The 24,265-nt window shown below is 53.4% G+C and overlaps 3 protein-coding genes across 3 annotated transcripts; all 3 read right to left on the bottom strand.

Moving 5' to 3' along the window:
- Positions 1-33: 33 nt before the first annotated feature.
- NCLIV_058150 (conserved hypothetical protein) lies at positions 34-7,668 on the bottom strand (the record flags this gene model as incomplete). The annotated part of the gene is made up of 13 exons (XM_003885371.1): positions 34-75; positions 202-384; positions 724-735; positions 1,437-1,545; positions 1,691-1,826; positions 2,301-2,475; positions 2,884-3,078; positions 3,499-3,705; positions 3,991-4,130; positions 4,415-4,543; positions 5,173-5,222; positions 5,505-5,896; positions 6,592-7,668. 13 exons carry the CDS (start codon positions 7,666-7,668, stop codon positions 34-36), a joined length of 2,847 nt encoding a protein of 948 aa, XP_003885420.1.
- Positions 7,669-10,280: 2,612 nt separating this feature from the next.
- On the bottom strand, positions 10,281-14,097 carry NCLIV_058160 (conserved hypothetical protein; the record flags this gene model as incomplete). Its single annotated transcript, XM_003885372.1, has 3 exons — positions 10,281-11,790; positions 12,300-13,472; positions 14,072-14,097. The coding sequence occupies 3 exons, from the start codon at positions 14,095-14,097 to the stop codon at positions 10,281-10,283; spliced, it is 2,709 nt and encodes a 902-aa protein (XP_003885421.1).
- A 2,857-nt stretch (positions 14,098-16,954) lies between these two features.
- Positions 16,955-23,919, bottom strand: NCLIV_058170 (hypothetical protein; the record flags this gene model as incomplete). The annotated part of the gene is made up of 10 exons (XM_003885373.1): positions 16,955-17,050; positions 17,642-17,764; positions 18,152-18,271; positions 18,669-18,676; positions 20,219-21,054; positions 21,308-21,401; positions 21,905-22,026; positions 22,444-22,574; positions 22,880-23,065; positions 23,596-23,919. 10 exons carry the CDS (start codon positions 23,917-23,919, stop codon positions 16,955-16,957), a joined length of 2,040 nt encoding a protein of 679 aa, XP_003885422.1.
- Between the last annotated feature and the right edge of the window lie 346 nt (positions 23,920-24,265).

A 24,265-nucleotide genomic window follows, 5' to 3' on the forward strand; every position in this document is an offset into this window, starting at 1 on the left:
ACAGTGTTAGTTCACTATGGTTCTAACCGGTTGTTAATATCGCTCTTCATACCCGTGAAAGAATGTCGGCGTGTACTGGCATACACAAATAGCGAGAGAGCGACAGGTTTCAAGTGTAGAGTTTTCACAGTTGTTGTGGCCCGGATGTGACAGGTTTCTGCATGACACATACATGTGTGTAGAGACAAGTGCAGCTGTTACCTCGGGGGGAAGTTCCTTGTTAACAAACTCGCCGAGGCGGGGAGGAAGCATGAGTCCCAGAGAATCGGCCGCCTCGACGAGCTGAAGCAATTCGGCGACGGAGAGCCGCGTAGGCAGAGCGGAAATCCTCATTGCCAGCGACAGAAGAAGACAGTGATGTAGATCTATTGAACGGTATCCGACCTGCAGAAAAGACACCATACGCAAAGAGATACGCGAGGACGCGAGGCAAATTGCCCGACAAGATGGGAACTCGGTGCCTCGAAAACAAAGACAAATGGGAGGAAGGAAAACGGGAAAAGCTTCTCCGTTTTCGACAGTTATTTCTTCGTGTTCTTCAGGCAGTCCAGATAAATATATATATATATATATACATATATGTGGACTATAGATACATATACGTCCACATACGTCGTGCTTCACAGTGTTTCGAGGACATGTTTCTGCATTTAAACATGTATTTTTGTTGGAGGTTAAAGGATTGGCAGGCCTCGGAACTGCGGAAAGGGACTGCAGGCTCACCTTGGCGTGAGCCTGCAGAATCCGCAGAGTCAAGGACGGAGACAGTCCCGCGCTTTGCACGCGAGAGACCAGCAGCCCGTCAACTGCCTGCACGCCGCCATCCACACCAGATTTGCTGTCCTCGACATAAACAAATCCCGACGGAGGCGGTCGAGTTAACGCGTGCATGCAAAACGCACTGTAATTGGCGTGTACATACACAAGTGTCATTTCAAAAAGTAAAATGGTTCCGCGAATGAAGCAGTTGACGGACTGCGATTTGCGCCTTGAAAAGCGCTGAGCGATCCACGGGCAAAGTATCAGGCTTTTGCATGAAACGAATTGTTTCTCCCAGTCTACCAGATTCCACGAACGCAACGACAGTCGCCCACACGTTCATAAACCCTGAGGGCCCACTGTAGAATAATTTCCAGCCCCTTTACAAATATAGACGCTGACAGTGTATCTGCCGAACGACCTAGGATGCATGCATGACTTGAATAATACCTACATATATATGTAGACATGTATGTATATGTATATCAATATATATATATATATATATGTAGGTAAGTGGTTAAGGAAGTCATGGCTTTTGGTCTGTTGGGCATGCTGCAGAACTACACGGTCCGGAAAGCAAGGCAGAGAAGAGACTCTTCAACAGAGAGGACGAAGCGTGGGAGGTGAGTGCGTCTCACACGAAAAGACTTGAAGCGCCAACACGCGACTTATACCTCAAAGAGTGGTTTTTGGATCTTGCGAATCTGGGCAAATGCAACAACGACAGAAATCAGGTCCTCCGCAGTGAGGCATTCGAGCCGCGTCTCCGGGAGGGTGACGTGCCTGCAAAAACGAGAGACGCACGCAGAAGAACAAGGGATGGAGGATGGACGTAGACCGGCCCTTGAGTCGCTCTCGGAAAGGCCCAAGTGCTGAGATAGGTATGTAGAAAGGCAGCCTGTACATGACAGCGCCTTTTGCCTCTTACGGTGTTTCCTTCACTAGGGTGGAAATCAGCCACGGGGGAGGGGGCGCCAGCAGGAGCGCTGCTAGGCCTTCGAAGAGTCTGTCATCGCCCTGCTTTTGTCTCGCGAACGTGACGCAGAGATTCACCACCTGTTCGGCTACGAGATGGAAGCAGACACAACAGAAAAAGAAACGAAAATGGTGTACTTCCGTTGCAAAGCGGAGCAGTCAAAATCAACAGGCTTGCACCGAGGCGTGCATTGCGAAGGCCCAAAAACCCTTTCGGTGACCAACACGTTTTAGGTCAGGTCGTTTCCAGAAATCCACTTTCTTTGCCCATGCACGCACGTGAGGCCACAGGAGGCATTAGGGATATGCGTCAAACGAGAAGCAACGGCTCAAATCATCGGCGAAAGAACTCTCTTTGGCTAGCTCGAAGGCCCGAACCTCGGCCCCTCGTTCGCGCCTCCACTTGGCGATGATTCCTCGCATTCGACGCGTTTTGTGGGAAACAGTTTATCCGTCGTCGCAACTCGTGGAGACAAAGACCTGTCCAGCACGCGATCGGGAAATGCGAACCGCATGCAGCTGGCACCTGCTCTTCTAGGTTGCGAACTGCAAAAGGAGCTCACGTGAGGCATCTGAGCAGCCAAAGAGGAAAGGCGAAGAAGCAGTCGATCCCGCAGGGTCAGGTGAAGACGGAGAAGACGAGGGAGGCTGAAGGGTGAGAGATCTTCTGACGAGCACGGCGCTGCGGGCGAAGAGAACTCGGTCGGCGATGCCTGCCCGAGTCAGGGAGACGAGGAGCTGCAAAGCGCGTACCAAGGCAAACGGGAAAACAGCTTCAATTCGTCTCCTCTCCCACTAGGTCTGGGTGGAAACACTGTTCACGCGTGTTTCGACACCCAGGCGTCGATATCCCTCTCTCCCAACACACACGCTCTCTCCGTGTGTCGTCTCAACAGTCGCCTGTCCACGCACCGCCCTGTCAATTGCCTGTTCATTTGCGTCGATGCGCTTCATGTGTGCGATCAACTCCCCATACTTCTCTTCAGATCTTCCTGTTCCCTCGCTGGTTCTAGTTGCATCTATCCCCAACTCGACTCCCCCACAACGAGAACTCGTGGAAACCCTGTCTCTACTCGGCTTTTTGCCGGAGGGGCGACACCTGCGCCAATGCCACAGCACCTTTCTTCCTTTTTCAAGTTCCGTTACCTGACTCAAATCCCCAAGAGAAAACAGATGGAGCTTCTGCCTCGCGCCGATCCCGAGAGTCTCCAGGCAGACCTGCTGCCGTCCGCCGAGGAATTTTCCGAATGCATACGCGAGGCCCGCCGTGAGGGACGGAGACAAGTGTTTCCGAACGACGTCGGGCTGTTGAAGAATCTCAGCCATGACTTCGAACGCCTCCTGAAAGGCAAGAAACGGCACCGAGCATAGCCATAAAAAGCACGGCGGAACCAGGCCACACAAAGCAACGCGCGGGAGTATCAACTTTCGCTAGGATGCCCAAGCTGCTTCAGGAAAACCAACCAGAAGACAGGCTCGCAGAAACTCAACCGGCACAAATGGCTCGCCCTCACGCTGTCTCCAGAGACACCGAAAATGCACGCGGAAGGTATCCAGAGGCGAAAAACGAGGCGACCGGCCTGTTCCGCCGCTTTGCAACTTTGCGGCAAACCAGCGAATCCAAGACACGGCAGTGACGCAAAACAGAGGCAAGAGGAGGGGAAAAATAGTTGCATGTGTCGCCCTCGGTGGCCAGAGAGCTCGGCGCCGAGGCTGAGGTGAGAGGAGGCGTGCAGCTTTTTCCTTTGTTCCGGTTCTCACGTCGTTTTCGACGCGATACTTTGCAAGCACGACGAGCCAGAGAGCGAGTTGCTGGGGGGCAAGAGAACAAGACGCCAGGAGGGAGACGTTGCCCCTCTCCAAAGCGCCGGCGCTGGTCGACGAGTTCCTCTTGAGCGGCGACACAGTGGCCGAGCTTCGATTCGTGCGCAACAGCTCGGCGGTGATAGCTTCAACAACATCTCGGATCTGTAGCAGCGAACAAAAGTGTCGACAGGGGGAGCGACAATGACTCGTGGAATCTTTCCACTTCATCGCAGCAGACGCGTTTGGCGTTCCAAGTGGCTGTCCACGGCCAAGAAACGACTGTTCTCATGGTGGCTTCGTGTGTCTCTGAGACCAGTCGGCCGGTGGGGCGAGGCTAGCTTGCACGTGCCGCCCACCGTGGAGCTACTCGGGACAAGGTTCTCTGCATGCGTGGACGTGGGGAGCTCAAACGGGGGCCGCGAGGCGCGAAGCAGCGGAGCAGCTCACCCTTGGAAACGTTCTGCAGTTGAGAAGCAGCAGCGCCTCCAGGATCTCCGCAAGCTGCTGCGGGGAGAAGAAGTGAGATCCGCCGCGCTCGAGAGGCCGCAGAAAAACGCCCGCCTTCCGAGGGTCCACCGGGGAGCAACCTGGTGAAGACCAACACGCAGAGACAGAGGAGAGACAGGCAGTCTTTTTGCACTCCCAGTCTATGCGACAGTTTGCTCAACTTGTGAGAGACCCAGAGAGGCGTTTTGGAAGCGCTCTCGAAGGACCGCCTAAAACGCGTAGGTTCGCCGTCGCGTTCGCGGGCGTGCAGCCACACCGTCCTGGCGACGAAAACCTGTGTGTGCGGACTGATGGCTGACGCGCCTCGCTAACCCTTGCTTTCGCGTTTGATGGAAGACGTGGTCTGTAACGCGGCGTTGCTCACCTCGTCGTGCAGCATTCCACGCGTAGCCTTGCAGAGCATTCGTCAGGGCGGCGGCGGTCATCATGGAGGCGCGCGTCCATCCGAGCAGCGCCTCGACCAGCGCCTCGATTATCTCCTTTTCGTTCATTTCTGGAAAACAGAAGCCCCAGAAAGCCCCGGAAAGCGATGACGAGAATATTCTGCTGACACGGTTCCTCCATCACTGGAGGAAAAACGCTCCTCCAGCGTCTTTTGAGTCCTGGACCTACGAAAGGACAGGTACTTAGCAGCAAAGAAAGGAGCCCCTCCAGGAGCCCCGCATTTTCTCTCGGACTGCATCTCGATTTCGGAGGCACGTCTACGCACAGATGCATGTGCATGTGTTCACGCATGGATCTGATGCACCGAAATTTGCAGGCACCCGCACCCATAGATAAACACACGCGGACGGACCGGCGTAAGCAGGGATTTTTGTTTAAACATGTACGCACACATATAAACAGGAACAAGACAGAACTATACATATACGCGTGCTTACGAATATATATATATATATATATATGGACATATATATTTGTGTGAAATTCCCCGATACTGCAGATCAGTGAATCACAGGATATAGGCGTGGGTACACCGAAGCACTTCTGTCGGTACACGAGCCCCGTTTTGGTCGCGCTTTCACTGCCACTGCAGACGAAAAATAGAGCGTATTTAGAACTTTTTGGTTCGCAACCACGCGCTTGAATCTCCCGGGTATGCTTTGCACATGCATGACCTACCAGGACGGTGCCCAGGCGCCTCTGACTGCTCGACTGGTCCCCCCAGCAAACTGGTTGCCAAGATCGGGGACGACACACCAGACGAGAGAAGATGGGAGGAAGTTTGAGAGGAAGAAGAGGAAAGGGGAGATGGAGGTTCAGAAGACGAAGACAAAGAAGACACGGACGGCGCAGACGAAGACTGTAAAGGCGACGAAGGCTGTAAAGCAGAGAGAGACGAAGGAGAAGACGAAAAAGACAAAGGAGAAGAGGCGGAAGCAGTCACTACTTGATTCAGTCGATTCCGTTTTGTTGGTGTCTTTAGTGCCCGAGAAATGAGAGAAGAGACGTACTGAACAGTGTGCGTGCCTCCGCGCCCTTCGCTCCCGATACATCTCAGCAGCAGGGCGACGTCTTCAGCTTGCGCGGCCCATTTAGGCGGCGAGAACCTCGGACCAGAAGAAGGAGAAGAAGAAAGAGGAGAAGAAGGAGAAGAAGAAGACAGAGAAGGAGGAGAAGACGAAGGAGAAGAGGGAGCGACAGCAGGGCGCGCTTCCTCCTGAGGCTTCGCGGCAGTGTCCTTCTGCCGCCCTCTGGAGGAGCCCGCAATGTCAGTCGAAGACGGGGAAGGCGAAGAGAGGCGCGCGACAGAAGCAGCGTGAGACGCAGCGACGAAGAGACTCTCGCGGAGCTCCAGGGAAGTCAGTTTTAGCGCCGAGCACAAGAAGAAAAACGACGCCAAATCCTGAAGAGAACGCATGAGAGACAAATGTGGAAGACCGAAGAAGTGAAGGGAGAGAGCCGAAGAGAAGGAAGAAGACAGAAACAAGGCAATACAACATAAGAGAAGGAAGAAGAAAGCCAGCAAACAAGAATGCGGAGCACATGCAGCACGCTGTCTTCCGTTTCGCATTGTCGGAACGCGGAATGCCGGTCGCCTGAGGGTGGAATAGAGCGCGGCGAACGGCAGCGGATGTGCAGGATGAAAAGAAGCGAGAGAAAAACGAGAACTTCGGGAAAGCTCGCGTCGTTTTCGGCGTTGCCCTCACTCTAAAACGGTAGAAAAATCAAACTCACCCGTCGTCTCTGATGACCAGAAGCGTTCACTGCCAGGGTAGATTCGCGCTCGCAGGCGACACAGAGAAAAATCTCCACCGCTTGTTGGCACAGTGAGTTTACCAGAGTGTGAACCGGACGACAGGACGGATACCGGCCAGAAAGCTCGACAGCAGAGACACCCCCGAGAGAGCGAAGGGAGAAGGGTCCCAGCGACAGACTTGGAGCAGGAGGGGAGACGGCACCAGAAACCAGACGAAGGCGTTGTGCATTTGTGCAGGCTTTCCAGTGGCGGGGGCCGTCACTGGAGTGTCGCGAGAGCCTCTTGCTCTGCTCTCGATGAAACGTCTCTTTCCTGGCTGTCGCCCTTCCACTCAAACGTACCTGCATCGCTCTGTGTACTTCCTTCTTTTCTGTCTCTCGCACTGGAGCGCGCGCTCCTTCGCCTTCCTCTCTCTCTTCTCCATCTTCCCCGCAGCCGACTACTCCCTGAACTGTTTCGTCGCCAGGCGCCTCCAAGACCGAAGCGAAGCAGCGGGTGATTTCTTCCGTTCTTCTGGCAACTTCAGCGGCACAGAGTCGCCGCTGTGCCTCGCTCAAACGATTCCCCTGCGTGACGCTTTGCCAGGCCACCGCAAGGATGTCTTCCGTTTTGCCCTCTGCCGCCTCCCCGAGGGGTAATTCCGGCGTTTCGTCGGGAGCTTCGAGCTCCGAAGTCTCCCTCCCTGGGCGACTAGCCGTGGGCGGATCTTCCGCGGCTTCTCTGGCCGAGCTTGGGGTTGCCGGCGGCAGAGCGACAGCAGGATCCTCCTCACTTTTGGCCTCGGAACTGTTGGAAGAAAGGCCCGGAGCTGTCGTGGAGAACGCAGAGCCGGAAAGAGAAGACAAGGAGGCGGCAGAGCGAGGCGCGAAACGAAGCGGAGACGAAGACAACAGGGGTGGAGCCGCACTGAGAGATATCTTAGGCTGCCTGGGAGAAGCGCACGGGGATACTGTGAAGGTAGAACAAAGGGGAAAAGAACGAAATGACGGACTCCAGAGAGACGGAAGAGAAGAAGGGAGGGAAGAACGAAGAGAAGAAGGAAGAGAAGAAGGGAGGGCTGGCACGAGCGATGAAGACACAGATAACGAAGCAGGAGGGCCAGCGATGATGCCATTGGAGTTTTCCGAAGGCCTGCATGACGTTCGGAATCTGGCTGTGAAAGAAGAAAGTGAAGCAAACGGGGGCACCCAGGGCGGAACCGAGGAAGAGGACGAAGGGCGCGACGAAGAGCACGGCGAGAGGTTCCGCGAGGAAGGCCAGGGAGAAGACAAGGAAGATAGAGATTCTGACGGAGAAGCGAGATCGGAGGAGAGAAAGAGAGCAAAAGAGGGATGGGACGGTCGACTCCGCAGCCTACACGTAAACTGCACGTGGCGCGGCTGAGAGACGTGGGAACCTACGCTGGTGCAGGGCTTCATTTTCTCGAAATCAGTTGTGGAAAAAACCTTTTCTACATGAGGAAATTTGGCGAAGGAAATAATGGTGAGGCGAACCAGAGACCAGAGCGAGAGCGGAAAGGGTGACTATGCGTGAGCAACCGGCAGGCCGGTTGGACAGTCCCGGAAAGGAAGGGGCGAAGGCGGGAGAGAGGGAAGAACGACGAGGGGTGAGGGAGACGAAATGAAGAAGACCCGAAGAAACAAAGGAAGACGCAAAAGAGGGAGAGGGGCACCGAGACGGCGGAAGAAAAAATCCAGGGTCCCCGCCCCCCTGTTCCCCCCGGCGTGTAGATACAGGCGAAACCCGAGACCAGCCAGGAGGGAGCACCGCCTATAGAAACTGGTGAATAGAGGATGAGGGGTGTGAAGAGAGGATCAAGATGGAATTTCAAAAAAGAATCCAAACGATTTCCAATCGGCTACCAGCAAGCAGGGGAGACACTCGATTTCCCCTGCCGCCCGAGAGACAGTCCACTCAAGCGCGCCCTGGACATCGTTTCTTTTTAGCTGGAGAAGTGAAGAGGACTGAGCCTGAGGGTGGTGGAACCAAACAGATCCATGAACCTAAGAGGGAAACTTTTCGACATTGAGTATCAGAGAAAAGGAGAGAAAAACGACGCACATGACTTCCAGTCTCGAGAGTGAGCGCCCTGCAGCCTAGAGAATGACTCAATGCGGCCTCGAACAGATCGATGCCTGACGCCAGCGACGGGACACAGGCTGAGTCGCTTGCGCTAGGCCTGATGCGCCGAGCAGATAGCCGGAAAACTAAAGAGAGGAACGAGGGTAGATGGCTGTTCCCAATTCAAACTCTCTCACCGGTTTCCTTCGAGAAAGGTCGCGTGCATGCACACACAAATAGCGTAGACATGAATGCGGAGTACTCGTGCATGCACCAAAAAGGCTGCGAGGGTCGAGCAAGGGCGGTTCTACGGCTTCCGTGTGCTTACCACAAAACAGGCTGTTCTCTGCCGTCAGAAACCTAACACTATGGCAGTTAAAGTGGAACGCAGTGAGGAAAGAGAACGCGCTGGAACGCGAGACGGGGTACCACTCAGTAGGCTGCGGCGCTCCGGCGGCACACAGATCTCTGCTCGGCCTGAAGCGAAAAGGAGATTTGTTCAGTCTTGTTTCGCAAAAGAAAGCAGAGAGCGCGAATCGAAGACGGGGCAGCGATCCAACGCGTTTTCCCGAAATGTGTGCAGAATTTTGCGTGCTTGTCACCCGTCACGGACAGCCCGCGATTGTGTATTCGGCCGAGTTCTCCGGCAACGTTGAACCCTTGCGAGAGTTATAGGAAACTGCGTCTTGGCCGAGAAACGGCGGGGAAAACGCCGAAAAGGGAACGGAGCTGGCGTTGCTATGCCCTTAGTCACTTACCTTTCGTCTTGCTGCCTCATGATTGCTTGCGTTGTATAGCTATGGCTGCTTCGCACGGTTGCGGACCGCTCGAGTGTTTCGTTGCTGGTAGAACAAATGAATACTTGAAGAAACGCACAACAGCTGGCAGAGGAGTACGTCGACTATCCACGACACCGCTAATCTAGGCAAGCAGAAGTGAACGAAAGGCTGTGTTGAGACTTATTATATGAGTGTCGACAAACCTAATTTCCAGCGGGTGTGCGCGACGGAATGCCCTACGACGGTGTGAGAGGCATTCTGGAAAACATTAGCTGTTGTGGGGACCTTAGATCAAGTGAAGAGATGCAGATGGAAAACATGTATCTTCTGCCTTCCTCTAGATTTTTCTCGGGAAGCAAGCCGTTTGTGTCTGTCTTTTCAAAGCAAGAACGCGTGGGCCTTCTCCGTGGCAGGAACTACGCGGGGTCCTGACTCGCGGGAAAAGTCTCTCTAAATCGTAGAACACGAGAACATAGTGCACCTCAAGTGAGGAGAACCACAAGGATTTATACCCCTAGGCATTTGTGTACATGGATATATATACATACGTGTGTAAATGATTCCATACGCTTGTATGTTGGTCAACCATGCAACTGCGCATATATACATATCTAGGAGGTACATAAAAAGTTTTCTCACTTGATAAAACAAAGTTTCGCATTCGGTCATACGGCCCGAAAGGTGAGGAAGTGAGAAAACAAGACAACGCCAGCGTACTGGCTCTTTCCCGACAAAGTCAAAAACCCACGAAGCGAGGATCCAGCTGAAGCACCGATTTCCCGTAAAACACCTGGGTAAAAGACATGCGTTTCTCTGTGGCGCCCCATCCTGTCTCATCCAGATACAGTGTGCAGCCTGGATCTCCACAGCGTTGATTCAGGGTGGCCTGGTATCCCCCAAAGCGCAAGACCCTCTGGCAGCCCAGCAAGCCAGCGGTCGCGAATGCAGCGCCTGAATCCACTGGAGGATCTGCAGCGCTCGTTTCCCCGCTTTCGAGTTCCTTCCCTCGTTTGTTGTTCGCTTGCCTTCTCCCGCTCGCCCGTTGTGTTCCTTCTCACGTTATCGCTCGTCCTCTTCTCGAGGACGAGGCCTCACACGGACCGCTCGGTGGCTGCAGGCTTCGAGGCGGCAAACCCTCATGCCACGCGCTCAGTTTTTTTCGTATCTGCTCCGTCGCCATTTTCGTCCATTCACGGACCCTTATCCGCCTGTATGTGGCCCGCAGCGGGCGGGTTCCCCCTCAGTTTCAGCGCGGCCTTGGGCCGTCGCTTTCCGTCGCCGTTCTCGTCAGACGACTTGGATTCCTTCTGGCTGCGGTGTTTCCTTCCGTCCTTCTCTTCCTGTCCCGATTCTTCAGTGGAATCCTTCTTTTTCGCTCTCTCCTTCTCCATCTCGGACAGCCGTCGCCTCGCCAGCGCGTCTTTGTACTTTCGCTTCATTCTGTGCAAACTGCGGCCCAGCTTGTTGTTGAAGATGTACCCACACCCACCGCAACAGGAAAAGGCAACGATGACGATGAACACCAGCAAGCCAAGACTCCAGCCCTTCCACGCTCCCCCACGATGCGGAAGCTCCCCACCCGCCGCAAGACCTTCTGCCGCCAAAGTGGCTGCGACCAGCTGCTCTCTCGCGCTCTCAGCCGCAAGAGCTGCCTGCTCAGGGGTCGCCGGCACCACCACTGCGGGCGCGGCGCCTGCAACAACTGGAGCAGCAACCAGAGGCGTGGCGACAGCTTCCGCCACAGGCGTCCCAGCCACTGTTGGGACGATAGGCCCTCCTGCCACGCCCTGGGGGACTATCAGCCCTGCTGGGGTACCTGAGGCGCTGGCCCCTGGAGCCGCCGCTGGGGCAACTAAAGGAGCAACTGCTGGCGCCGCTGCTGGGGTAGCGGGGGGGGGAACGACGCCCGCAACTGCTGGACTAGCTGGCGGGGTGGCCCCTGGAGCCGCTGCTGGGGTAGCTGTGGGGCTGGCCCCTGGAGCCGCTGCTGGGGTAGCTGTGGGGCTGGCCCCTGGAGCCGCTGCTGGACTAGCTGGCGGGGTGGCCCCTGGAGCCGCTGCTGGGGCAGCTGTGGGGCTGGCCCCTGGAGCCGCTGTTGGGGTAGCTGTGGGGCTGGCCCCTGGAGCCGCTGCTGGACTAGCTGGCGGGTTGGTCCCTGGAGCCGCTGCTGGGGCAGCTGTGGGGCTGGCCCCTGGAGCCGGTGCTGGGGTAGCGGGGGGGGTAACGACGCCCGCAGCCGCTGGACTAGCTGGCGGGGTGGCCCCTGGAGCCGCTGCTGGGGTAGCTGGCGGGGTGGTCCCTGAAGCCGCTGCTGGGGCAGCTGTGGGGCTGGCCCCTGGAGCCGGTGCTGGGGTAGCGGGGGGGGTAACGACGCCCGCAGCCGCTGGACTAGCTGGCGGGGTGGCCCCTGGAGTCGCTGCTGGGGTAGCTGAAGGGGTAGCGCCTGCCCCAGTCGCCACAGCTGCTTGTGGAAGGATAGCGCCTCCTGCAGCTACCGCGGGAGTCCCCACGGCAAGGCCCCCTGCGACAAGACCCGCGGGAGGGGCCTGTTGAAGCAGCACTTGATTGCCAGCGGGTGTGGCAACAGCAGAGGCGCCTGCCGTTTGTGCGGCTGGCGGCGCCTGTGTGGGGTTATGAACTGCAGCCTCGGCTGGTTTTTTCTTTCCGTGTTTGTGTTTCTTCTCCGCAGCGGTATCCTCGCTGAAGGCAGCAACAAAAGAGAGTGTGAGAGACATGCATTTCTCGCCCGCACATTTAGAGGTGTAGAGGTCTAGGGAACAGCTGCACCGGTCGAGAGAACAACAGAAGAAGGAACTATGTCTGCCGTCGGGTCGCTGTTCAAGAGGAAGCGAACTGGAATATGACGCAGCCTTTGGATCGTATCAGAATTCCCTGTTTCTGAGTCCACAGTATCCACTGGTTTACGGCCGAGGATTGCTACGATCCGTTGTGGTTCGTGCCGCCTCTTGTTAAAATTGGATCAAACACCAGCCGTTTCTTGTCTGTGTCTCTCTTCGGGTCAAAGACGCGCCCTGTCTGCTGTAGGTCAAGGGGTTTTCTAGACTGAGAGACGCAGCGGGTTTCCTTCGACGGTCAAAAAACGGACACAAAGGCACTGGCGGACCGGCGGCTGGAGCGGGAGGACAACGTGTCAGTCTGTTTTTGTCGCCTCTGCGCATCTGCTGTGAGAGGAGAAGAGAGAGGCTTACTGGTGGCCAGTGCTAGCTTGTGAACCCGGCCTCGTGACGAAGGCTGGGGGTATCACGGCCATGAGTGTTGAAAGATCATCAGATGAGCTGGAACCCGGTGCAGCTGAATGCAGTGCAAGCTTGTCCGCTTCTCTGTCTGCTCTTCCTCCTCTCTCTGCTCGTTCCTCTCTTTCTTCTGTTCTGTCCTCCTCTCGTTCCTCTCTTTCTTCTCTTCTATCCTCGTCTCTCTCATCTCTCTCTTCTCTTCTCTCCTCATTCCTTTCCTCTCTCGCTTCTCTTCTCTCCTCATCTCTCTCCCGTCTTTCCTCTCGTCTTTCCGCAGCCTCTTCCTGTCTCTCGTCCATTGCGTCTTGCCTCCTCTCTACTCCATCCTCACTTCTCTTTAAAATGTGTTCAACCCCCGCTTCCATGTGGGCATACCTTTTCTCCCCGTGGTGAGCGTCACTGCTCTCTGACGCCGCATGTCTCTTTTCCTCTCCGCCCTTCTCTGTTTGGTCCTCATCTTCCTCCTCGCTTGCGTGGCGGTGCTTGTGGTGATGCCGCTGGTGCCTCGGCTCTTCTTCTTCGTCGTCGTCATCGTCATCGTCGTCTGAGCTTCTAATACCCAAAAACGACCCCGGTAAAGCGCCAACCCGCGGGTCTCGCTCTCCTCCATCGATGCCTTCCCCTTTCGCCCTCGCCAGACGCTTCCCTTTCGATACTTGCCTCCACATATCTCTCCTTCTCAAGTGACCTCTCTCCACTTTTTCGGGCCGCATCCTCTCCTCTCCCGCCCCCCCTACTGCTCCACCCCGCCACAGTTCATCCCTGCTTACGAAGTCGCCCACAGAGCTGCCTCCTACGAAGTTTCCTGGAGCCAGTTCTTCCCGATCGGGATTTGATTCAGCCCCACTTCTCTTCTGCAAGGACGCGAAAGCTACCCACCGGCTTCCTTCCTCTGCAGACGTCTCCTCTCTGAGTTGAGGGTTGTCGCGAGAGAAGCCGCCTTGAAAAACAGGCGAGGGAACAGAAGGCCAAGTCACTGAACGCGCAGCGGAAAAGCCAGGCTTCTGCACCCGCCAACTTGTCCCGCCTCTGCGCAGCTTCACAGACTTCTCGGCAAACGCCGAATCCTCGGTGGGAAGCATCGGAAGGTTCCGCCTCCCTTCTCTGCCCTGGCTGCCGGCGCCCTCCCTGAAAGAAGCCAGCACGCCAATGAGCTGAGAAGGAAAGGGCCGATCGCCTGAGGGCTCTGCACCCCCAGAGCTAGGAATGGGCCTTTGGGAGGCCGTCGAGCTGCCTGACTGTCGTTGCCGCCGATGACTGTCTTTCGAGAGAAGTGACTCCTTGGCCGCAAACGCAGGCTGACGGCCGTCATCCAGTCCACGCTCTGTGTGAGGAAACACTGAGGCTGTAAAGCCGCGTTTTGCACGTTTTCTGACTTCCCAGCCCTGTTCTCCTGATTGGGAATTGGAGGCAGATGGCTTTGCTCCACGCGTTTCCGAGACGAGCGGAGGTAAAACACGCGCGGGCATTCCAGACAGACGAGACGAAAAGAAAGAAGAAGCGACAGGCCGAGCCGCTCCCTCTGGAGAGGCGCCGGCCCTGCCGTTCTCGCTTGACGAAGCGAGAGGCGAGAAGACGGAAGTTGAAGGCAGGAGCTTCTGACGAGAAGAGGACGGACCGCGAGCCGGCTGTTTTCGCGGCCCAGTGGATTCGGGGGGCTCGCGTGCTTGTGGGGAACGCAAGACGCCATCGTCGCGAAAATCGTCCGAGAGTGAGGCGAATCTGACTTCGCTGTGGCTGGTTGAGACCGCATGTGAAAAGGTGATGAGAGAGAAAAGGTCCACAGACTTTTGACGGGAAAAGATACTGTTGACCAGGGGCGACGAAAGGCAAGAAAAGAGAAGAAAAAGAATAAGGAGAGGCAAGTGGAGACACAGATAACTATGGCGCGGTTTCGAGAGACAAACGGGCGTCGTTGATCCGCATGGGTATTCTAGGTCACATCCTGCGTATGTTTCAAGGTGGGGGACCCCGTTCTCTGCTACGCCCCCATTCCAACGCCGTGCATGCAGTCCTGATCGCTCGGAAAAGGCCGCAGATGAAGGTGAATAACGCGGCGGGGAGCTGCATCTCACGGAACGAGACGGAGAGGAAACCAGGGGCAGAGATTTTGAAGACGAGGGAGACAGGGCTGCAAAAGAGGGTGCAGAATAGGCGGGCGGAGAAGATGCGTGCGGAAAAGAGAAATGTGGCAAAGAGAGACGATCAGGAGGCGGAGCAGAGGCAAAGACTGGCGGAGACGGAGGGCTGGAGGAAGGCCAAACAGAAGACATCGAAAACGGCGGGGACGAAGGAGACAGAAAAGACTGACAGGTTTCACGTGGCGAAGGCGGTGATGCCTCTGGGGACAGCGGGCTCCAACCGCCGACTTTCCATCGAGTTGACATTTTCCTCCACCAAACAGCGCGCCGCTCCTGTCGACGGAAAGTCTGCCGCATGCCGCCATGCCATCCGAGTCCCTGTGTCGCCAACTTGCGACCTCGGAGCCTGTTCTGGCGGCGGCTCGGGAGATCTGTCCATTGTGCGGATGTCTCCTGGACAGATTCCAGCACGAGAAGCCCGGAGCGATTTCCTGCCCCCTGACGGAATCTGTCCCGTGCGTTCTTCTCGGGTCTAAGCCTAGCTCTGCGTTTCATGTCTATCTGTTTCATGCATCTTCGCGAGTTGTCCGGTCTACGCGGCTGGTTGGTGGCCCTCCCAGCAGAGCAAGCGACCTGACGACCGTCGCTCCTCCATTCATGTGCGCAACTCTACCCCGGTTCCCCAAAGGCCTCCCTCATAACAGTTTCTCTTCTTGCCCTTTTATTCTCTTTTTCTTCTCGGCCTCGTTGAGGGAGGAAAATGCCGAGAGAGAAGTTATCTAGCGACAACGTGCGTACCGCATATCAAACAAAACGGAAGGCACGCAAATACCTCGAGAGAGGAGTTCTATGCTGCGTTGACGAACAAAGGGAAAAGCGGCTCCGTAGACAGCAGATGTCGGACCTGCGGCACATGTCTTCGGTGTCGAGATCGCAGGTGAGACGTTCCCAAACTCAGACTTCTCTCGGGCGCGAAAGGACCGGGTTTCCCCGCTGTCGCGAGGCATTCAACACCTGAAACGGCGAGAGGTGCGACATAGAGCCAACACCGAAATAAAATTTGTAGCGAGGTCGAGAGAGACACTTTAAAAGGGCATATATTCTTGTATCCTTATCTGGATCATCGACGGCGCAAAAAATACAACTGCGGGGCCTCCAGCCTGTGGGTGGAGAGGCCGCGGAAGTAGAAGGTACGAAAGGCAACGGATCTTGACTAGAATTAGAAACCCCGTCTTTGTGAATTGAAAATGAGAAGCGGTATTTGCAGAGAAGCTGCAACTCGTCCTTACGGCAAAATGACCTCGTACAATCTGTCTGGTTGCTCCTTTGTGTCTCGTGCGACGTTTTGACGCGCGGCGCACGGCTAGCTTATGGCTGATTGACGCAGAGAGTGGCACAGAGGAGAGACGCCCGCGGCGGACAAAACCGGACGAAAAAAAGAGGATAAATGGCTTTTTTTTCGTAGGAAACGGAAGTCACATTCCATGTCATTTCCATTCTCCTCTCACGCCTTTTGCCCGCATTCAAAGAGAAAACGACGTAGCTTGGTCGCCGACACCCAGGGAAGAAGCACGTGCCGTATAGCGTGGTGACCCGCGGTTGACTTGAAAACCATCTGCACATTTTTCTACGCATGGCAGGCTGCATGCCCCGAAGGCAACGAGTGGTTTCTGTTTGGAAGTTGAAATTAGGGCTTGCTTGCTTTCGTTTGTTAGTTCGCGGCACTTTTGTTTTTCTTCTAGGGAAGTGCCGTACTGTGGAATCTCTGGTCCAGCTGCCGTACAGTGCGTGCGACCCGTAGGGAATGCCGGATCTATCTATCAAAGTGGCATGGATAGCTACGCCAACAGAAAAGGATAGAGAGAAATATGAGACCTAAAGCGGGATATATCGAGAAAGAGTGCTTGACGTATCGATCATCGATGCGAGCCGACTTCAGCGGTGTCTTCCACTTCCCGCGCTGTACCGTAGCGGCTTCAGAGATACCTACCGATGTGTCGAAGTGCTGTGACTTCGTGCAGTCGTTTAAAAGAAGTCTACAGGGAACTGCGGCGGTGTTCAACAAACTCTTGGTCCATAGAGAACCGCGTGGCACTCCACTGTGAGCCCTTAACACGTACGGCAGGTGGAGGATTTTTTTAATAATTCGCCAAGCGGCAGAATGTGACAACATTGCAATATAGTGAAGAGGGCGGCGGAAAAGAAAGAGAGCCACCTTGAGTTACTGGCCCACATGGAAACCACCATGGATATGGCTGCGTTCAGAAAGCAGGAGTGTATATGTATGCCCGTTATGGATGAATGAAGTGCACTATAGCAACTGTCGGCGTACGTAGCTGTATAAATTCATGGTCATGCGTAAGCGCGAACCTGTGCCCGGTGGGTACAGCTGTTCCAACGTGTATCAGGGAAAAGTCAGCATCTAGAATGGCTCGAAATCTACCAAATGGGTGTTATGCTGCCTGGAAAAAAATCGAATTCATCAAAGAGAGTAATCCCAGACACGGTAGATGTGAATCCCTAATTATTTCAGCCGCCGGTGTGGTAGCGTAGCAGTTCCCCATTCGTGGGTCGGCGGGGGTCGTTGAAAGCTTGCCAATCTCCTGAAATAGGAGCGAACAAGAGCTGCATGAAGGAAGCAGAAACAAAACAGAAGCTAAAGTTGTCTGGCACGCACAGCGTTGCCGGAGCTTTTGGCGTCGCTCCGCTGTCATCCTTCTGGCGGGATGTCCAAGCAGCTATCTGCACTTCGTGTTACTACGTCTTTCTATTCTGTATATAGTCCCCATTCTCCTTAATTTGGTTCCCCTGTTTCGCCTCAAAAATGCAGGGACGAATTCCCTCGACCTCTCGAGACGCTGACACAATATGAGCCGTTTGGAAATGGTAAAAGCCATCTTACTTCTAGTGTGACTTTTGGGCACATGAATACCACCTGTGTCCGATAACATACGTCTCACGTAAGCAGCTCTGCACGAATGTTTGTATGTGTATCTGTAGAGAAGTGCATTGAGGTAAGTAGATTCAAAATCTCCTTCCTAGTATGCCTCCGTACACGCGTACGTGCTCACGCAGTATTGTCTATCTATGCGAGTTCCACGTAGAGATGAAATTGTGTATATCTATCCGTACACATCGACGGAGCTTTGTATGGCAGGGTTGAAAGCTGCCGAAGGTCCAGAGCAAGCGTTTAGGAGCCAAGCCAGATCCGATTACCTTTTCGGGAATGCCAAAGCATTTGATTAATTCCATGGATATCGCCGCTACTTGGTCCACGGAATCATTCTTTGCCTGATGAAGCACGTGAACTTCTTCAGGTTTGATCAGCTTCTCGGCCATCTGCGGCAAAATATGTGAAACAGAAATGAGAAAGGCAATCCAATGCATGCGTATGTACACATCTAAGCGCTAATAAATTTCCATACAGCGATTGACCTTCGCACCCGTAAAACATGGCGAACACTGAACTAGTGAACGTAAAAACTCAGAGCACAACGTCCGCTCTGTGGACAGAAGAGGCCAACGCGACAGCGCGCAGCCTTTAATTTCAACGAGAAAGATGCATATCCATATATATACTGATTGATCTTCGAAAATATACACAATTGTAAAGGTACAAAGGTAATTCTTTACACTTAGAAAGGCAAGCCCGTCAGTCACTTGGGGGTATCTGCACGGAAGACGGGCCGATACATGCTGATTCGCCGATGTTGCCTACGAACTCACCATGAACCCCAGGTCTCCCTCAAGACAGGAAAGACCGAAGAGAAGGAGAGGAGCTTCCATTGCTTGGGCGCATAGCTCGTGCTTGTGCTGCTTCATGTGCCCCAGCAGTCTTAAGTACGCCTATGGCCAGCCACAGTAAAGGGGGGAAAATTGGGGGATACGGGATGACCACGCAGCGCGTAATAGTGTTGCTTCCTCCCGCTTTTAGATCTTGGAAGGACTGCTTGGTGAATGACGACCCACACAGACCCAGGAGAAGTCGAAACCCATTTTTTGAGTCGTCTCACCGAGTAAAGTCCAATGAATTTAGACGAACGGTTCCACGCTCATGTTACAAAGTCTGTCTAGGCAACGGCGTTCACGGGAGACGTGACAACCTCTCCCAGGATCGACTGGATTTCGTGTTTTGTCTACAGATTTTGGGTTTTCCAGGCGACGCAGAGTGTCCGGTGTTCTGTCTTTCGTCTTCTGGTTCTTGCCTTCGCTCTCTCTTGGTTGTGGTCCTCGGTTTTCTCACCTCGAAGCCTGCCAGATCAGCGAAGCACTTTGCAATGGAGGCGGGACTGGAGGAGTAAATGAAGTCGTGCGTATCCACGTCGGCCATCCACAAGTCATAGACCATTTGTTTCTTCTGCATCCGGGCAGCACTGTCCATTTTCTTTCCATGTTTTTGGTCCACCCGAGTCGCAGGTCCACAGGAACGCTTGTCGTGATTTTGCAGCAAAGGCGTTCCGGTTTCTCGTTCGCGGGTGTGTAAAAACCTCTGCAGACTTCGACTCAACACGCGCTTTTCGATTTCTTTTTTTTGAAGCAACTCGCCAAGCCTTTGGATCTTCCGACTCATTCTCAGACGAAGCAGAATGTGTATGAGCCTCAGAAGGTCTCCTTTTGGCCCGTAGAGAGGCGGCGGGTAACTACTGGTTTCAGGAGTAAATGCTCCGCCGGGTCCACATTCGAATGGAGGAGGAAATGAGGGCTCTGCCGGCGGAGGAGGGACGGGAAAATGGGGGTCGAGATGGACAGAAAAGAGAGGAGGAAAGGAAGGAGATTGCGAAAGCGAAGGGAAGCCATTTCCCCCTGCAAAAGAAGTATTACTGCAAGCAGCAAATCCGTCGCGGAAGGAAGCGGCTGAAGACTCTGCCAGCGCTCTCAGCCAAGCGGGGGAGTTGTGTTGAAGGGATCGCGTGAAAACCTCCTTGCTGACTTTGGCGTACAACCTGTTCCGAAAGCAAGAAAGAAAAAGCAGTCCCGGTACAGGGTCTTACCCGAATATCCATGCATCCGGGCGTTACCGCTGCCCTCTAAGAGCACGTTTGGCGAGAAGAGAGAAACAGGTTTGTGATGAGTGTCTGTGTACATATACACGTACAAATATACATGTATGTTTATCGATGCCTGCTCACATAGAATGTCCGTCTACATCGATACAGGTGTGCATCTTCAGACAACTGAGGCCCTTTTACAACTGGCGGTGGCTTTTTCTTGAAACAGTTTGGATCGATTGCATGTAGAAATACGAAGGAACATGGGTGCTCATATATACCTATACATATAACATGGGTGCTCATATATACCTATACATATAACATGGGTGCTCATATATACCTATACATATATATATATATATATATATATATATATACGTGAAGAAACAGAAGAAGTCTAAACGTATATATGCGGGTGGTTCTGTGTCTAGTGTCTGTCGCTTTATTTTCCTTGTCTCTCTTTTCTGTCTGTGTGTTGCACATGCTGCCTACACGCGGTTGTCGCCTTCTGCAGTGAGCCCAGCATGGGCAGAGCCAATGAATTCTCCAAAGAGATTGGCACTCAAGAATCCGCCTCCCCCACATCGTTCTCTTCCCTCTGTCGCGAGTCTTTCAGCACACCAGGCCACGGTGGGTTTTAATGCACAGCAATGAAGAAGAACTTCGCAATGGGCTCTGGCGTGCACTTCTAGGAGGGCTCGCACAGGCATAGATCCAACAAGGAGCGGCTCCTCCAGCGTTCCCGTTCTTTGGTTTCTCTGTGTATGTACACTGAACAGCGTTGGATCGCCGTTGTTCCCACCTCGGGCTTCCTCTGTCAAAGGAATCGCAGTTTCCTCTCGACTTCTTTCGCCACTGCTCCCACCCTGCTCTCGAGTCTCGAACTGCCGCTGTTTCCTCACAGCCGCAGAAAGAGCAATTCTCTCTCGCAGAAACGTTTGACGCACGGACATCGTTCGAGAGAGAATGCGAGTAAAACGCTCGTAGAGAGCTTTGACTTCATTGGTCCATGCCATGAGGACCAAGGCCTGAGCGAGCAGCGGCATCAGCGTCTGCTTTTGCACAGCAAAAGACAAAATAGGCGTGTCGGAGAGACCCGACGGTCCCGTAGATAGCCGCGTTGAAGAGTATCGGAGTGTATTGTTCAGGACAACTTTCATCCCTCCTATCATCATGCAGGCGATGCACAGACGTCCTGAGAGCAATTGCTCAGTCTGTAGGAGAAAGCGATTGCGTGCTATGGACGCAGAGCCCGGCTGTACCCCGGTTTTCTCAATGGAAGACGCATCTCGAACTGCGTCTTGTTTTTGAGAGACTGAGGATGCGCCCTCTTTCCATGACTTTCCGTCCCTATTCTCCGCACTCGTCCCCCTGGACCACTCAGTTGACGTCAATTGCGGCCTCTGAGACTGCATACGGTTTTTCACTCCGTTCTCGCGATCCGCAGTCGGGACAGAACTCTTTTCTTCAGTGTTCCCCCAAGGTTCCGGTGTTTTACCCTCCCGGCTTTTGATGAACTGTTCCAGGTCCACAGAGAGAGACTGGGGCCCGTCCACGATGGAAAAGATACGCCCGTCCGGCTCCACCTTCGTAATGCCATCAAGCAAGTGGGAGCGTGGGATTCTGACGTTATGAAAGCTAAACCAGCAGGAAAGCAGAGGCCACATCAGAAGGGAAAGGAGAGAGCTCCAGCAGCAAAGACACCGAGTCACACGTACATGGATACAGGTGAACGTGGAAGCTTTTACGAGTGTGTGTTAAACGGCACGTGATCACACGGAAGCTTTAACCTATGGATGCCCTAGGTTCTGTACTTACACACAGGCGCAGACATATGGAATGGTAAGGCATGGACGGGGCCAGGTTTCTGGTCTCGGCTCCTTTCACTTACGTGATTTTTGCATTGTCTACTCCGTTGCATCCGATCCGGTGGCCCATATCTTCGATCGTCACCCCATGACAGACTCGGAGTTTGTCGGAGCTTCCTGAGGAAGCCAACGAAGAGAAACCGAAGAAGAGAAGTGATTCACCAACTTCCGAAGGCCTTGCCAATAAACAAGAACCAGGAAGTATCGAGAAGCGTTGCCTTGTCCGAAAACATAACAGCAGGAAAAGTGACGTGCGAGTGAATGTTTTACGCACGCACATGCATATATGCATCAATGCATACAGAGATCTCGACACGAATACATATATATATATATATATATGATCTCTGTTTATATGGAATAAAAAATGTGTGCAAGCACATCCCCAACCATGCACTCGTGTTTTCAACCTTCATTTACACATATACGTGTTTACACTTGATTATAAACTTAAACACGCATCCGCCCCTCTATCGTCAGCAGTTCCATTCGCAGTTATGGATCAACAAGTGTATATGTGGAGTTCCTGCGCTCAAAATGACATGCATATCCACTGGAGGTCAGGTAACGTGCTTCTACCCTTTCAAGCGTCTTTAACCTTTTGGTGTGTCGAAGCTAACCTGATATGTTCGACGGCTGTCGGATTCGAACGAGGAAGGCGTGGACACCGTGACTGGCTCCTCGAATTATCATTTGAGCAAAGACGATTGCCCAAGAAGCATGCAAAGCGCCATTTGTGATCCTGTTCGCACAAAAGGAAACGATTTGCAACCGGGCGCAATCTTACCCGCACCTGTTGCCGAAAAAACGTACATTGCATGAATATACCTACCCCTGCCAGTGCGTATATATATAGATGATGCGGAAAACGCTAACCCGTGTTCGTGGGTATGCCGACGTCCTTTTGCTTGGCAGTCGCTGCATGATGTGTTAATTCCAGAAATTCGGATTTCTTTCGCGAGTTTGCGGCAGAGCCCCCCCATATTAAGATTTCCTACATTTTCGGGTTATAACTCCTGTACTATCTACGACAACTTCTCGAAGCAGCCTCGTTTAAGACTCGAAAGTGACCTCGTCGATTCTTAAAGACAGAATACAAGCGATGCCATTTTCGATGGGCGACGGCATTGCCTAAGTTTCCTTCGTTTCTGCGGCTTACCAGTATTTCTGCGACAGAGTTGTTGGCGAGTTGATGACAAACTCCTCGCGTGTCGGTTCGTAAGTAGCCGTTGTCTCGAGGCACACGGCGTTGTTGCCATAACCTAATTCCGTTAGAGCGAAACATCCGATCTGAAAACAAATAACCATTATCAAAAATATCCTAGCCCACTTGTCGCTTTCGGTGAACTGGGTGTTCGTCCATGCATGCATACATACAAAATTGCGTCAAGACAGTAAATTTTTGATGTACGCGAAGCTACATATTTTCAGCGAGAAATCGATGAGTCTGTACCAGGAACTGTAAGCACACACAGTCGTAGACATCAGTCCCTATTTGTAAATGAAGATGAACATGGGCATATGCGTGTCGATACATGAAACTGCATTCTAAACGCATCAAAAGCTGTACTGGCACACAATACCATCAGCTTCACCTCCTGCAGGCTGTCGATTTTGTTGAGGATTTCGCGCTGGACAGGATTTTCTTTCGAGCCGAGCCTCAAAAGAGTGCCGCCGAAGAGGTTGAATTGCACGGTGAATTTCGTTGCCAAGGATGCATCCAGCATCCCACAGCATTCATGCATGGTCAAGAGACGCCGGGGGGCTCTATCAAAGTCAAACTACAGAGACCAAGGCATACGCATAGTGCAGGCACGAGATGTCGAATCTCCGGTAGAGAAGGTATGGGTAGGTTGCATAAGGGTGTGCAAGTAGATGTAAATATACCCACATCCGTTGGATTGCATGTAGACAATCATATGCGTACAAAAGTAGGAAAGCTCGTAGATAAACCCCTACTGGCTGAGCGAGTTGAGTGCGAGTTTGCCGACGTAACAAGTGAAAGACGACCCGTTACCAGACTCTAAAGTCATATGTGTCTACACAACATTTAGAGCGCCGTTTATGTACGTGTGTGAAAGCGGCACGCAATATTCCTTCCAGGTTCCCCACGCTATCCTGAAGTGAACGATCTTCTGCAGACATCGTCCATTAGAATGCTTGTGGTTGGAACCCCCTTCACGTCGTGGCATTGCTGAGAACATTAAATCTAAGGCGATGTGGTTTTGTGGATCATCGGAGATACCGCTTTTGTGGTGTTGAAGTCATGTATTCCCGTCCTTAACGCCTGTGTCCACACCCGAGCACGTACCACGGAAAAAAGTCCAGCTCGACATAGTTTTCTCAGTCGACTGAGAGCCAGTTCTCGTTGCATCGAAAGAGGCACATCGAATCGAGGAGTGAAAAGCTCGAGATTTTCCAGAGCAACTGCCTTGACGCTTCGACGTGTGGCATGGCTATCGCCAGCCAGAAGGAGGTGAAAGAAATTCCACGACGAAACGGGAACCCCTGCAACAAGATTTTGACGCAAATGAGTTCCTTCGCCAGGCAGTGGAGCGTGTGCAGTGGGTGGCCCAAGGATGTCTTCATTCCCCTCTGACGGAGGAGAAAAGGACGGCTGAGGAATAATATCCATCGTATACGCGAGGACGGAGAGTGTGCAGAAAGAAAAATATATCTGTCTTAGCGTCTATCAGCCTGGGGGGTACGTATTTAAATCGATGTTCAAAAGCACCAACGGCGAGAAACGGATCTTCTTTTGCTTCGACGGAGGAAATCAAATGCGTCTGACAAGGGAGCTGTGAAGCTGTAAAGAATATGGATAGTGCCCCGGTCGAACTAATTTTACAAGCAATGAAAGAAAGGCGACAACAAACGTAGTGAATCCTCGTCCGGCGGCAGAAAGCTTATGACAACAATTCTTGCTTCAGTCAAACATGCATACCGAACTTCGCAAAAAAGCCCCTCCAAAAACCTATTCA

This window comes from Neospora caninum, chromosome XI, assembly GCF_000208865.1.
Source record: "Neospora caninum Liverpool complete genome, chromosome XI".
Lineage (NCBI taxonomy): Eukaryota > Apicomplexa > Conoidasida > Eucoccidiorida > Sarcocystidae > Neospora > Neospora caninum.